At 33.5% G+C, this 13,592-nt stretch overlaps 1 protein-coding gene across 3 annotated transcripts in view; it reads left to right on the plus strand.

Annotated features, from left to right (window-relative positions):
- ftz-f1 (ftz transcription factor 1) overlaps window positions 1-13,592 on the plus strand; it is a 204,632-nt gene that overhangs the window by 162,427 nt on the left and 28,613 nt on the right. For all 3 annotated transcript variants that reach the window (XM_088187490.1, XM_088187491.1, XM_088187489.1), the window contains one exon: window positions 9,664-10,340. In XM_088187490.1, the coding sequence (XP_088043616.1) occupies window positions 9,664-10,340 (677 nt within the window). The remainder of the gene's footprint in view (window positions 1-9,663; window positions 10,341-13,592) is intronic.

Consider the following 13,592-nt stretch of genomic DNA (forward strand, 5'->3'; position numbering starts at 1 on the left):
AGATCATAAAAGCGGCGAAGACTGATTTCACAGGCTTTACCCTATCTTCAACGCTTCCAGTCTCTTCAAATATGGCTCAGTAGGACGATTAAATATATCATAGTCTTCCCGTAAATTTCGATACACAGTTCGTACAGAATTGTTATTTCAATCCATTATATAAATATTATGTTGCAAACTAACATTTGAGACTTTGAACACGCGTGATTATTGACAGCTATCTGATTTACATAGCTGCCAACATATGAAATTCGAATTGGATCATATGTAGATGTCAACTACAATAATTAAAAAAAAAGCTTTTGATAAAGTTTGTAGTGCTTTAATTTAGGTTTAAGTTTTTCCATTGACTCGATAAATTCGTACTGATATTCTAAAAGTATTGAGAGATTCTAAAAAGCAAGCGAGAATCACAGATTGATAATTTAGTCGCAATGGATCGCTTCACGGGGGAACAAAAGTTTTACAAAAACAACGATTCTTATATGATTGTTTGGCCAACCTTCTATACGTCAAATGCGACTATATCGGTGGCGATGGAAATGTTTCTTGCGCAGATGTGTCATTCCACCCAAATTTGCCACCTCTTGTTTTTTTTATGGGGTTATCTCAATAATCGCGTTTTTGCTTGAATAAACCAGCTACAATAACAAACTTGAGGCCAATATTCGTCAACAAATAGCCAACATTCTACGAGCTTTGTGTCATAGTGAATGTGTATATAGCTATATAAGCTAAATAAATTAATAAATAGTGTTTCAAAATCAGATTCGATGATTGTGTGATATTTAGATGGCGTAATTTTTAAAACACGATTTTCCCAATTGTGTTCTTTAAGTGAAATAAGCATTCATCATCATACGATCTGTAATTTTTTATTGCATTTTTAAAGTGAAAAATTATGGGCTAATATCTTTATACATGTTTTAAAATTAAATAAAAATTGATATTTACGATTATCCGTGTACTCCCTTCCCAGCATTAACCCGGTATACTGTGTATAATGTTCGATAAATAGTCTAGGCTATGGTTCAAAACATTTTGAGTGATAAATGATTTATGTAGTATCTGGAAGATCAGAATTAGTGATTTGTGTGGTATATACTGTACGTTATTATTATCTTAGATGGCAATAGAGAAACACAAGGTTGTCATCCATTCTTCAACAAACTTACTTTGTAACTGCTTTTTACATTGTAGAACGTCTACCATCTGAAAAGGATGATGACACTAATAAAATAAAGATAGACGGTCGCTCGAATATCCGTCGAAAACATCAAAGCATTTCGTCGTTGTCGTAAATGGCAAACTTGCAGATATTTCGAGTTTATGGTTTTCTACTCATACATGACTGAGAGCTTGGTTATTTGCCACGGTTCTTCGAACGACGATAAAATGCTTAAATTAACGTTGTCCTGGTTAGAATGTATCGGGAGTTAACGTTTGATACGGATATACTTTTCTCGTTAAACGATCGTAAAAACGTGTTTATAACTATTTAAACTATTACCCTCGAACACCAACAATCAATCCGTCGACCACCGGCGTGACATCTGCATGCAATAGGCGCGTCCTTGGTTGTCAGAAAATATATATATATATATAAATATAATTTGTTTGTGTCGTGACAAAACGTGTGTCTGCAGTAATTATTGTAATGCTGAGAGGCCTCTCAGAATGACCCGCGACACCTCAACTGTGCTGCTGCACACATCGATCATTCTAGAAGTCTTATTCGCAGAAATCTAGAGCGATGCATATGTGTTTCAAACTATATCATCTATTGCCCGATCATTTCATTAGCTACATTTTTTTTTAAATTTTATTTTAGAACCTATTAATCACAGTACCAATTATTAATCATATGAAGACTCGTGTTAGTGGAAGTAGCAATGATACGTTTCATTTTTTTATTCATGTAGATGAACTGATTTTTACGAAAATGCATTGGCTCAATCCGCCTGCATTCGAAGGACCTGAATGATTTAGAAATATGCTATGTGGCATTTTAATTATAGCATATGTGTTATTGTTGTAAAATTAAAGGAACTGGAATAAGTACAAGATGCTGATCTCAATTATTATGAAATCTTAGCCGCCGACTGCATTCACCAGAATAAACTCGCGTTCAAAACCAACACTTTTCAGAAGTGGGTCAACATTTTATCAACGGTGTTGCACTATATTCATATTACATTACAACTGATGACATTTCGGAGTAAACTTTATCTGCAGGGGGAGATTCGATTGATGCACCCGTCGCACGAACTGGACTACGTGCTCGTTTCCTCAATAGATACAACGAACAGAACCAATTCTTTAATGCAATTATCGCGAGTGCACCTTACCGCCACTTGGATCACGATCATCTCGATTGATTTTCATTGTTTTTCTCTTCCGCAGGCGCATTATCCTATTGGTATCAATTTTGCGCACATCGAGTAGTAAAATCAGTGTTGTATAGTAATTGCATCTGAACCGATTACTGATTCACGTCATAAATTGGAAAATTGTTTTATTACCCGATCGGAAAATGCTGTACTAGGTCACATATGCGACATTAACTAGTTAGTATATTTGCTATTCGATTTGATATGTTTTAGTGCTGAGTTCGTTATAAATATAAATGATCACTCTTTGTTTTTCAAAGTTGAAACATTTATCTTATAATATCCATCATTTAATACAATTGGCAAGAACGCGTTAACCTACATTTATGTCGAAAATAAATTGTAATAAGCGCGAATAAATTTTGTGATTATTTCAAATTAATCCACTCGCATTGCTCAAAAACGAATAGAAGATGTGAGTTAACACGTTCTATTTAAAATCTGTTTTGACTCTTGACTATATCAGTTTGTTCCATAAGTCTTCGCGTTCTTCAAAGTGCGGGTTAAATGAGTTAAAATATTAAAATTATTATTTTTTAATATTTAATATATTTTTAGAATTTTATTGCTTTTGACCTGGACTGGAAATTCCCTATATGGCAACACTGAGCAGCATTATGAGTAGATATTTTTTAATAATTTTTAATGCCTAATTAAAATATTTTGCATAAAATATGATTTCAGAAAATATATCGCAACGGTGGCTAATTTTTATATTTATTTGTTGTATAGAAAAGGTTAACTAATTATATTACGATTTTAAAAATATATGAAATGCCATTTTTGTTATGAGGCCCGGAATTATTGTTTTCATCAATCTCTCGGCGGCCCTGATAGCGAGCGTAAAAGTACCTTTCTTTAATTTATAAGTCTGTCTAATTATGTGTCTGTCGTAATTATCTGACTATAATCCAATTATGCCCTTCATATGCCACCAAATACATATGAGGGCACAATCCTGTTCTCGGGGTTTGAATTAGGGTTTGATTGGCATCCATGCTTTTTTACATCGCGTCACTTCTCAACTTCAGTGACAATTCGACTCAAAAATAAATCTTTCTGTTCTAGTATCGTTTATCTAAATATGTCTGTGGCAACCCTAATATCCTCACTAACAAGACGCCCATACGTATATATTCTATGTCAAAATTCCTGGAACGATATTTAATGAACTACGTTTGACACTTTCTAAATTTAATGGCATCCTGACCATTACTTTACAGATGGTTTTAACTACTACGACCAAGTTGAAACTCATAAAGTTACTTAGATTATTTTATCTCCACTGCCATTGTTGATTTAGAATTGAAAATATCGAAACAAAAAATATCCCGTAACTAAATAGCATCATTTACTCAAAATAATACTCCTTTAAAAAAAATATCTTTTGAATTTAAGAAATTGTTCTTTTGATCTAACTCGGAATATTTTAAGAGTTTCGCAAGCTCGTCAAATCTTTGTTTTATATTAGATTAGCTATAGGCTACTCTCGATTATCTGTCCTTGAAATATATTTAATTTCAAATGCATCTGGAACTCATCCAATGAAACTTTTGGTAATTGAAAAGCAAAAAAACATGGATGGAAAAAGTGAGAGATTTTTTAAAAGTAAAGAGTTAACCCGGCTGATATTTTTGCGCCATTCAGAAACTTGTTAATATGGCTCAACAAATTCAAGTGATTTATGAGTACTGGCGATTTTCTTGTTGGCACCTATAGAAAGCATTCGCAGTGAAAGGGTTAATAGATATTGCTTCTGTTCATCCAAATGCAAATTGAATACGAATCTAATGTTACGAGTTAAATTCGACCCATGGATCAAGGTGTTATATGATCTTTTTAAAACTTGCTGAAGGAGATAATGGTTTGATCAATGTCTCATAAAAATGCAACATAGAGAATAGCACAATCATGGAAAAAGATTCTTCCAAACATAGATATAGTTAATGAATAAAATTGATAATCTGTGTTGTAAATATATTACATACATTTTAAAATCATATAAATTGATAGCTCGGATTATTATGTTTTACTATCAGCATTAGCTTGAGGAAAAAGCTGAATACTACTTTTAGGACATACATAAAACAGCTTGGAACAGCTAAAGAACTAATTGTAAGCAATAGATACATAATATAAATAAATGAAAGGAAAAGGACAATGAGAAGATCAAACAATTAATTCAATAAATAATTACATACCAGATAAATGTATAGAATATTTTTTATGAAAAGCAATCTTCAAACCCAATGAATTTAAAATACAGTACAATGACACAGAAAACGAAATATAAAACCAAGAAATAAAATATGTAGCAACAGAAGTAGCTAACTAATATTAATTCATATAAAGCTCCCAGAAAAGCATCCATAAAAGGCAAATCATATTTAATTAACACGTGCCCAGTGCCTGGAAGATAGCAGAAGTAATAATGATTTCCAAGCCAGGAAAACTATTGAACAAAGTAAAATCATACAGACATATCATTGCTACCAATACTATCTAAAGTATACGAAAAACTCCTGTTTAAAAGAATGAAACGTATAATAGAGAAGATAAAAGCAATTCCTAATCATCAGTTTGTGTTTTGAAATTCACATTTTACAATCGTATGCATCGCATCACTGATTTAAATGAAAAAGCCTTAGAATAAAAATATATTTGTTCAGCTATTTTATTAAATGTTGCTCAATTGCTCAAGCTTTTGATTTTGGCTCAGATGCTTAATTCAGAAATTAAACAGTATGTAGAATTATGTATATAGTAAAATTAATTGATTTTAAAAAGATAATCGAGAGTAATGAAGTATTATCAGTGCTTGGTTTAAGAATACAGGCAGTTCTCGAGTTACGAGCTACGGAGCTACGACGCTAATTCGGAGCTACGACGAAAAAAAAATTGTAAAAAATTTTTTTTACATGTCATATACATAATTTCAAGACTGGTTTGATAACTGTTTAATTCCAGAAGTAAAGAAGAACTGTGATGAAAACGACATAGCCTTTAAAATTTTATTGATTCTTGACAATTCTCCAGGCCATCCTCCACTTAGGGGAATTACATCCAAGTATAAAAGTGGTTTATTTACCTCCAAACACCACCAGCATTCTACAGCCGATGGATCAAGGGGGTATTGCTTACTTCAAAGCCCATTATTTAAGAATCACTTTTGCCCAAGCAATTGCAGGAACAGACAAACATCAGACATTGAGAGAATTTTAGAAAAATTACAACATCTTTCATGCAATAAACAATATCTCAAAAGGATGGTCCAAAGTAACGACGAATTGTATGAACGGCATATGGAACAAACTCTTAAAAATATATAATGACAATATGTATTTTAATAAAAAAGGGGAAATAGATGAGATAGCAAATATTATTGTAAAATGTGCTCAACAACTTAATCTGAAAGTTGATACTGAAGATGTAATTCATCTTTTGGAAAATGATGTTGAGGAACTCACAAACCAAGATTTGATTGAGATTGAGGAACAACGAGTTGCAGAAAAAGTGTAATAGAGCTAAAAGAATTAGATGAACTCGAAGAACCGCCAAAAAAAGTTGTGTTAAAAGACATGGCTGCGGCTTTTAGCCAAATCAATGATGCTATTAAAAATTTTGAAAATATGGACAAAAACATCGATAGATCTTTGAGGGTACACGGCTTTATTCAGCAAGCACTTGCGTGTTATTATGAAATTTATAGAGAAAAGAAACAACAAACTGTACAAACAAACCTAGACGTTTTTTTAAGAAAAACAAGCACTATCACTGCACTCGTTGAAAAATCTCAAGAATTAACAATGGATATCAGTAGCACAGATGATAAAAATACTCTAGATCAATTCTTATAAATAAATTATTTATGTAGATATTTGCTAAAAAGTATTTAGTTAACAACTTGAAGTCAGCAATAAAAGTGGTTTTTGTATTTCGCATGTATGCATTGTTTTTAATTATTTTTTGTATGATTTTCGACTTACGACCTTTTCGAGTTACGACCAAGGTGGTGGAACGGAACCCCGTCGTAACTCGAGAACTGACTGTATATTACATTTTATTATTTTTATACTTAAAAATAATAAATAAATTACACCCCATTCCAGAGAATATCGATCGAATTCTATTTTTAGTATTTCTAAACATCTAGTGATATTTTTTATGTCAAAGTCAGCTGAATTAATGATTTTATCTTAAATAAGTTGATTAAGGGTCGGGAAAGAAGCTTACAGTTGAAGCATATTATCTTTTTAGATAATTTGATGAGGGTATATGATTGCACCTTTCAATTTCAGGTGAATGTATCTAAAAATTGCTTTGAATCTGTGACGGTGATTTTTATTGATAACAAGAGTACTTTTCAAAGATATTGGGTCGCAATAATAATTTTGTAACTATAATGAGGAGCATGTTTTATGATTCTCAATGAACAGTCGTTGTATGTCAATGTTGTTCAACCGAGCTGGTCGATTACCAACGCTCGTTAAATCGTAATGTGAAATCTTATCGGCGTTTCTCAAACTTCAGTCGTTACGATCGCACATTTTTTTATTGTTTCGGAGCCAGCCGCGGTTACCCGAAAGAGTTTCGCTCTCGGTTTCCCAGAACGCTGTTGGTGTCGCAAGACAACTGTTCGTTCAAGCGAATCTCTTTTTGTGCACGTCATTTTATTTAGGTCGCTCGATGGTTGACTTTTCAACTGTCACGCCAACGAACGAAAAGGTCGAGCGAGCATCTCGAGAGTTTGGAATGGCGAAATCGGAATATTCGCAATGATGCCTGCCATCTTTCGAACCTAATCAGTTGAGAGTGACAGGTAGCATTTCCTGTACTACATAATTTTATAACTAGTTTCAGATGTCCTGTATTGGGTATTCAGATATAAATCCAGAGCTTCCCAATATCGACACAATTAAAAAACCATCTCCGCAGCGCATGTCTCAACCGGAACTTTGCTCCGATGCTGCGCTTTGCTCCCCGATTTATTTATAAATCGATCGCGATTTTTACTGTACAGTACCGATGGTGTACTCATTGTAAATGCTGAATTGGGTTGTTGGATTACAAGACCGCATGCCGACTACATTATGCAATCCACTACCAAGGACAAAGGAAAGTTGCCGCGTGCCTATTGCTACCATAATTCGCACGCCGAATTTGATTATTGCCCGGGCACCAAAATGAGCTTTAAAATGCCCTTGAAAAGTGTTATAGTTAAATGATAAGTAGCTATGTATCTCACGTGTCCTTGACATGCCCCTTTGAGTTATTCCACGTTCGTACTTATTCTCTTAAATCTAGGCCATTGCCACAATGTGCATTTAAAAAACTCACGTGAATAACAAAGCTTATGTAAACCGATCGTGCCTTAGTTACTTTCTTTCCATTCGAAGCTCGATTAGCACAATGTAATCATGACATCATGTGCATAATCTCACGTACTATATTTGTGAAAAATTATCAGTGCTGCATTTATCTCAATTGTAGGATTCGTATCGCTCCTGTATATTTTGCCATCGTGTGATCTTATTCTTGATCAATAGATTGAATCAATTTCTAACCAGCTACCTGCATCGATGTAGATTCACTCAATTCTCAATGTTGAGGAACGAATTGTGCGATAAAATGCTATTGTGAAGGTTGAATCTGTTTGAATGTCGCAAGGACGCCGGTGTCTGCATACGAACGACGACATGAATGCCGCTTATACGCGGGTGTCATCTAGTTTCATATTATTTTTTTTTTAAATTATAATTTTTTTTTCATTATTGAATAATATATAAATTTCAGAAATATTTTTCTTGAATATATTTATAAAATCAATGATTTTTTTCTGTCCTGAAGTTGATTTAATTTGTTGCCAAAATTAGTTAAATGTGTCAAAAAAATGCTTGGCATTTTTAGCATATACCGCCTAATTTCGATTGGCACTAAAAAGGTTAAGCGACTTTAACTCCAAAAACATTAAATGTTTGCTTATTTTTATGTTCAAAATCTAAATTTATGTCTTATGTGCACATTGCCAAATCGTAATAAGGCAAGTGGTCGCTCCAATGATTATTTCGCTCATTCTGGATTACCACCACAAGGATTCAATCTGTCTCTTCTGCTCTTTTTGCTCTTTAAGAACGACATACACGTGGCAATTAGTAACTCAGAATAAAAGTACCTTCCGTTTGTTGAAACCGCATATCAAGTATTATGGGTCCTACGAGTCCTCTGTTATTTTTTGAGTTTGATCAGTTTTCTACGAACAGCATCCGTATGCTAATTGAACAACACATAACCACCGTTCTCCCGATTTTTTCCCTAGATTTGTAAGTTTGGACATCAAGTCGACAAACTCTTGTCTTGAAATTCTGCAAATTTCATCTCCAAATCATTGGAAACTAATTAATTACATCCGGATACTTAATTATTTTTATTGTCTGTTCTGGCTCCTAAATTGATTAAATCTTTCTCCGAACTGGTCAAGTAACGAGTCAACAATATGCTATTACTTTATATGCATGGACTTTTATTTTATTTTTTACAGTCAATAATTTTGCAAAAGCCTTGTAATAATTTTTAGTTTAATTCATTAATATGAACAGGAGGAAGATCTGAAGATCTAAAAAACATCAATGTATTGATGACAATTATGATCATTGAATCAGCAGGTTGAATCAACTTTCTGTAAAAGCGCAGAAAATTCCCTATTTTTGTTATAACTGATCATTTAATTCTGTGAATCCTGTAGTGAAACACAACACTGCAATGAAAATAAGCAAGTAGACGTTCAATAGCTTCTATAAAAAAAATAACAAATCCCACATTTTTCGTCGATTATTTGGGAGTGACGTTGGAGCAAAGATGCAGATTTTGCACATTGCCAAAATTTGCAATAAGGCGTCAAGGTTGCTCAGCTTCGCTATGCGGAGCGCGTGTCACTTGAATAATTTATGATTCGCGTTCTGTGCGATACGGTAATTTGTAGCGTCTTCGAATATGCTCTATTGTCTGGAATACAAGTTAAGCAAAGTTTTTCTAGTTGAAGAGAATTTTTGAGACCTCTACAAGAAGGAGTACGTTGCGTTACAATTCATTGAATTATCGGCTCGACTTTTTGAAGTGGCTAAAGGCCAATGTCGCGATCGCGCCCTTTATTCTTACCCGCCGCGGTCAGGACGTCGACGCTTGAGAACGAGATCGGATTTCTTAAAAATATTTAATGATATGATTCTTGCTTGTATTAAAAAAATAAAATTAATATGTATTTTTTTCTTTGCAGCCGTTCGAGCGGACAGAATGAGAGGCGGTCGCAACAAATTTGGTCCTATGTATAAGAGGGATAGGGCGCGCAAACTGCAGCTGATGAGGCAAAGGCAGATGGCCTCCCAATCGTTGCGCAACTCCCTCGGCAACGACGGCTCGCTGGTGTTGGGCGGATACTGCTCTGGCTCTGCATACCCGTCCATGCCGATCAAGCAAGAGATACAAATACCACAAGTGTCGTCCCTCACGAGCTCCCCGGATTCGTCCCCGAGTCCGGCCACCGTGGCGCTGGGCCAGGCGTCGCACGCGTCCCTCCAGAACCTGCCAGTGCTGCAGAACCCCTCGGTGCCCCAGATGGACAAGAGCTGCTACGGTCCCAACTCCACCACCCGCTCGCCGCATTCCGTCAGTCCGGAATCGTTCAACTTCGACGGCAGCGCATCCACCACCACCACGGCCGAGGCGGGCTCCACCACGGAGACCCTCCGGCTGTCGCCCATAATCAGAGTATACGTCGTTCAGTTGCCATCTGAAGACAGAGAATGGCAGACCTTGTTGTTCGATCTGCTGCAGAACCTTACATACAATCAGTGCGTCGTCGACGATCTAGAACTGTTGAGCAAAGTGTTGGATCAAAAGTTGTTCGCGCTAGTCGACTGGGCGAGAAACACCGTCTTCTTCAAGGATCTCAAGGTGAGTTTGGTTTCACGCTTCGACTGCGATGGTGCTCCTCTATCCATCTCGGGTGGCGAACGCACTACGATACCTTCGATCCAGCGTCGGTTTTGGCCAATCATCGCGATTGAAGTATGTAAAGGCATTGGAAGTGTGCATGTGTGTGTGTGTTGAGAATATAATATTTATATTACATTTTTAAATTTTGATGAAAACTTATCTGATGCAATATACAATGCATTGATGCGTGTGTGACACAATTTTTGGTACAGGTCGATTTTATGCCGGCCACCGCCGCGCTTGCACACGAAGCAATTCGACGCATGCGCAAAAAAATCATCTTAGCACTCGAATCATTTATTCATTGCGTGATGTGTGAAACTGCGAGAACTTTGCATTTGAATTAAAATCATAAAAACAATCAAATGTTTCGACTTGTATTGGTATTTATGTTAAAATTATTTTATCAGTGATTATTAATCTGTGTTTTGCACAAGATCAAAATTAAAATCAAAGAATTGTTTTATTTACAGATTAAAAAAATATTTGTAAAGAAACTAATTAGTTTTTAATTCAATATAAATAAAGTAAAAACATGCTGGTTTTCTGGATTAATTGACGAAATGCATTGATTTTGTTTGGTGCTTGCTAATTATCATGGTGTTAATTTTCTGTTCATGGTTTAAACAGAAAATGAACGTTTCGCAACTGTCAAATTTGAGTGTGGCACCGTGATAATAAACAAGTAGCAAATTTTGGTTTAAATAAAGTAATTAATATTTTTTTGGTATTTTCTTATTATTGGGGCTGACATTTATTCTAAAAAAATATTAATTTTATTAATTTTTTAAATCTTCTCAATTATAATTTCTTATAAAGTTAAATTTTAATTATTAATTTAAATCCATATAATTTTAAATTATTAAATAATTTAAATAAACAATTATTTATAATTAGGAAATTTAAAAAAATGGCAGTTGATTACTTAATTTAGATGAACTTAAGTTGATATTTCACGATAAATTAAACTTATACAAGTACAAATGACATTTTTAAATAGATACGTTGCAGAAAAATATTTATGGTGTGTTCACTGTTCCAACCAGCTCGTTCGCAATTACCTTGTTTAAATTTTAAAACGTATATGTATAAAAGTGCGAACGAGCGATATCGAGTGAGCTTTGAGCGATATTGAGTGAGCTAGAAATAGAACAATTATCTTATGCGACCCACAGATTAAAAACACTGGTAATAATTTTAACCCTTTGAGTCCTTTGTCCACGCGTATCTGATTTTTATCGGCAGCTCTTATGTCCAAAACTTTTGGACATATTTTCTTAATAAATAAAATTAACGTATAAATATCTCTATAATATAATCAAATAAAAAATAATAAAGCTTTTCTTGAATTAATATCAATAAAAATTTAATATTTTTTTTTAGTAGTTAATATAATATTTGTTTCATATATATATAATTTAAACTTAAAAAGTTAATTCTGCCAAAATATAATTTACATCATATAATATGGAAGAAATATATTTTTATTTATTATTATATTTAATGATAATTAAATATATTCATTCAAAATGGCAACACTGGACTACAATGGACCGATACAAGTCAAAATATTGCTATTTTTTAATTACTGCGGAGAAAAAATACACGTTATTCGAGTGTTAAAACGACTTTTACCTGTACGCCCAATTACTTAAGTACGTATATGCAAGCGTGGCGCTGGCCGGCATAAAATCGACCTGTACCTAATTTTTGTGCAAACGATATGTATGAGTTAGGTGAACTATTTTTGAAATCTCAAGTTTTCGAAAATGCTTTGATAGTCAATTTTGAGAGTTTCATTGTGTTCTAATACTATTGCGACACAAAGGCAAGTACATAAGCACATTTTAATTGTTGTATTTATGAATAAATACTACCATATATTTTACACTGTATATCATTCATATTTTTTTTACCGTTGAAACTTTTTTGATCTCAAAAAATATTTTTGAAATATGATTTTTTTTTATGTAATATATAAATATAATATATTTATATTTATACTCATCTTGTGCAAAAATTTAAAACATTTGATTTCAATGTGTCTTGAATGGTTTTAATATTTTCCATCATATTCGTCCATAAATGTAAATGAAATATATATTGTACATTGAAAATATATTGTGCTTTTTTATTTCTAAAATTCTGAGCATAAAATAATCAGGTATTTACACTTTATATACACTGACTTTTAATTTTTATGGTTGGTTTTATTTTTTAGTAAAATATTTATGATGAAAAATGTTTTTATTTTATCTAATCAAGCACATTGGAAATATATTTTTTATATTTTTGCACTTACACTGTGCGATATGTACATATATTTTTACTGTTAACTGTAGTTGTAAAATAAAATGCGACTCATAATATCCCCTAATTGAGTTCAATAAACATGGACACTTCCAGCGATTCCTGTTACTAGTATTTATGAAATATCTATAGCAGTTGCAAATTCGAGCGAGGGTCCAAACCGACGCTGGAATTCTATAAAAATCAGGTTTCATTGATATCTTAATCAAATAGGTCGAAGCGTGAAATGTTGTAGAAGCGGACGTGTTTGGGCCAATGTGGTTTTTATTTTAATTTGAAATAGAATCGCTCTTGATTTGCAACTGCGGCGCAAAGTGTACGCGTGTGTTGAATAATTTCAAAATTGCGAGTGTGTTTGTCTGTATGTATGGTAAGAAAATAGGTCGCAGATATTGCGCGACGGAATTCTGAGCGTTTTCCGCCGCCGCTAGTCGGAAAACGCTAGTCGGAAAATACAATAAAATCGCATCGAAATAGCGAAGAATATGTTGAAAATTGACACTGAAACTCAATAGTATTTTATTATCATTTCTCACCCGAGTCAAAACAAACTAACATTAATTACAAAAATAAAGAAAATGAATGGCCCAAACCGTCGCTGTTGCGAAATCTAATTACACTATATAAAAAAAAAAAGTAATTGCTCTGCGATGCTCTGCGTTGTTATGATTATTACATATGTATAATCAATTGCGATTTTACATATTAATTTATGTGATTTAAATCGATTCCTGATATATGTATATATAGCGCGTTATTCTTTTTGTGTTATTATGTCATCATGTTTGTGTCGTTTATTACATATTTACTGATTATTATGATTTGTATTTTCATGCTAAAATGTGGATTATTTTTATTGTTTTTTACTGTACTCGCGCCTTATACGCTGTACTGTGTTTA

The sequence above is a fragment of the Plectrocnemia conspersa genome, unplaced genomic scaffold (assembly GCF_051122295.1).
Source record: "Plectrocnemia conspersa isolate PC_06_02 unplaced genomic scaffold, ASM5112229v1 ptg000006l, whole genome shotgun sequence".
Classification (NCBI taxonomy): Eukaryota; Metazoa; Arthropoda; class Insecta; order Trichoptera; family Polycentropodidae; genus Plectrocnemia; species Plectrocnemia conspersa.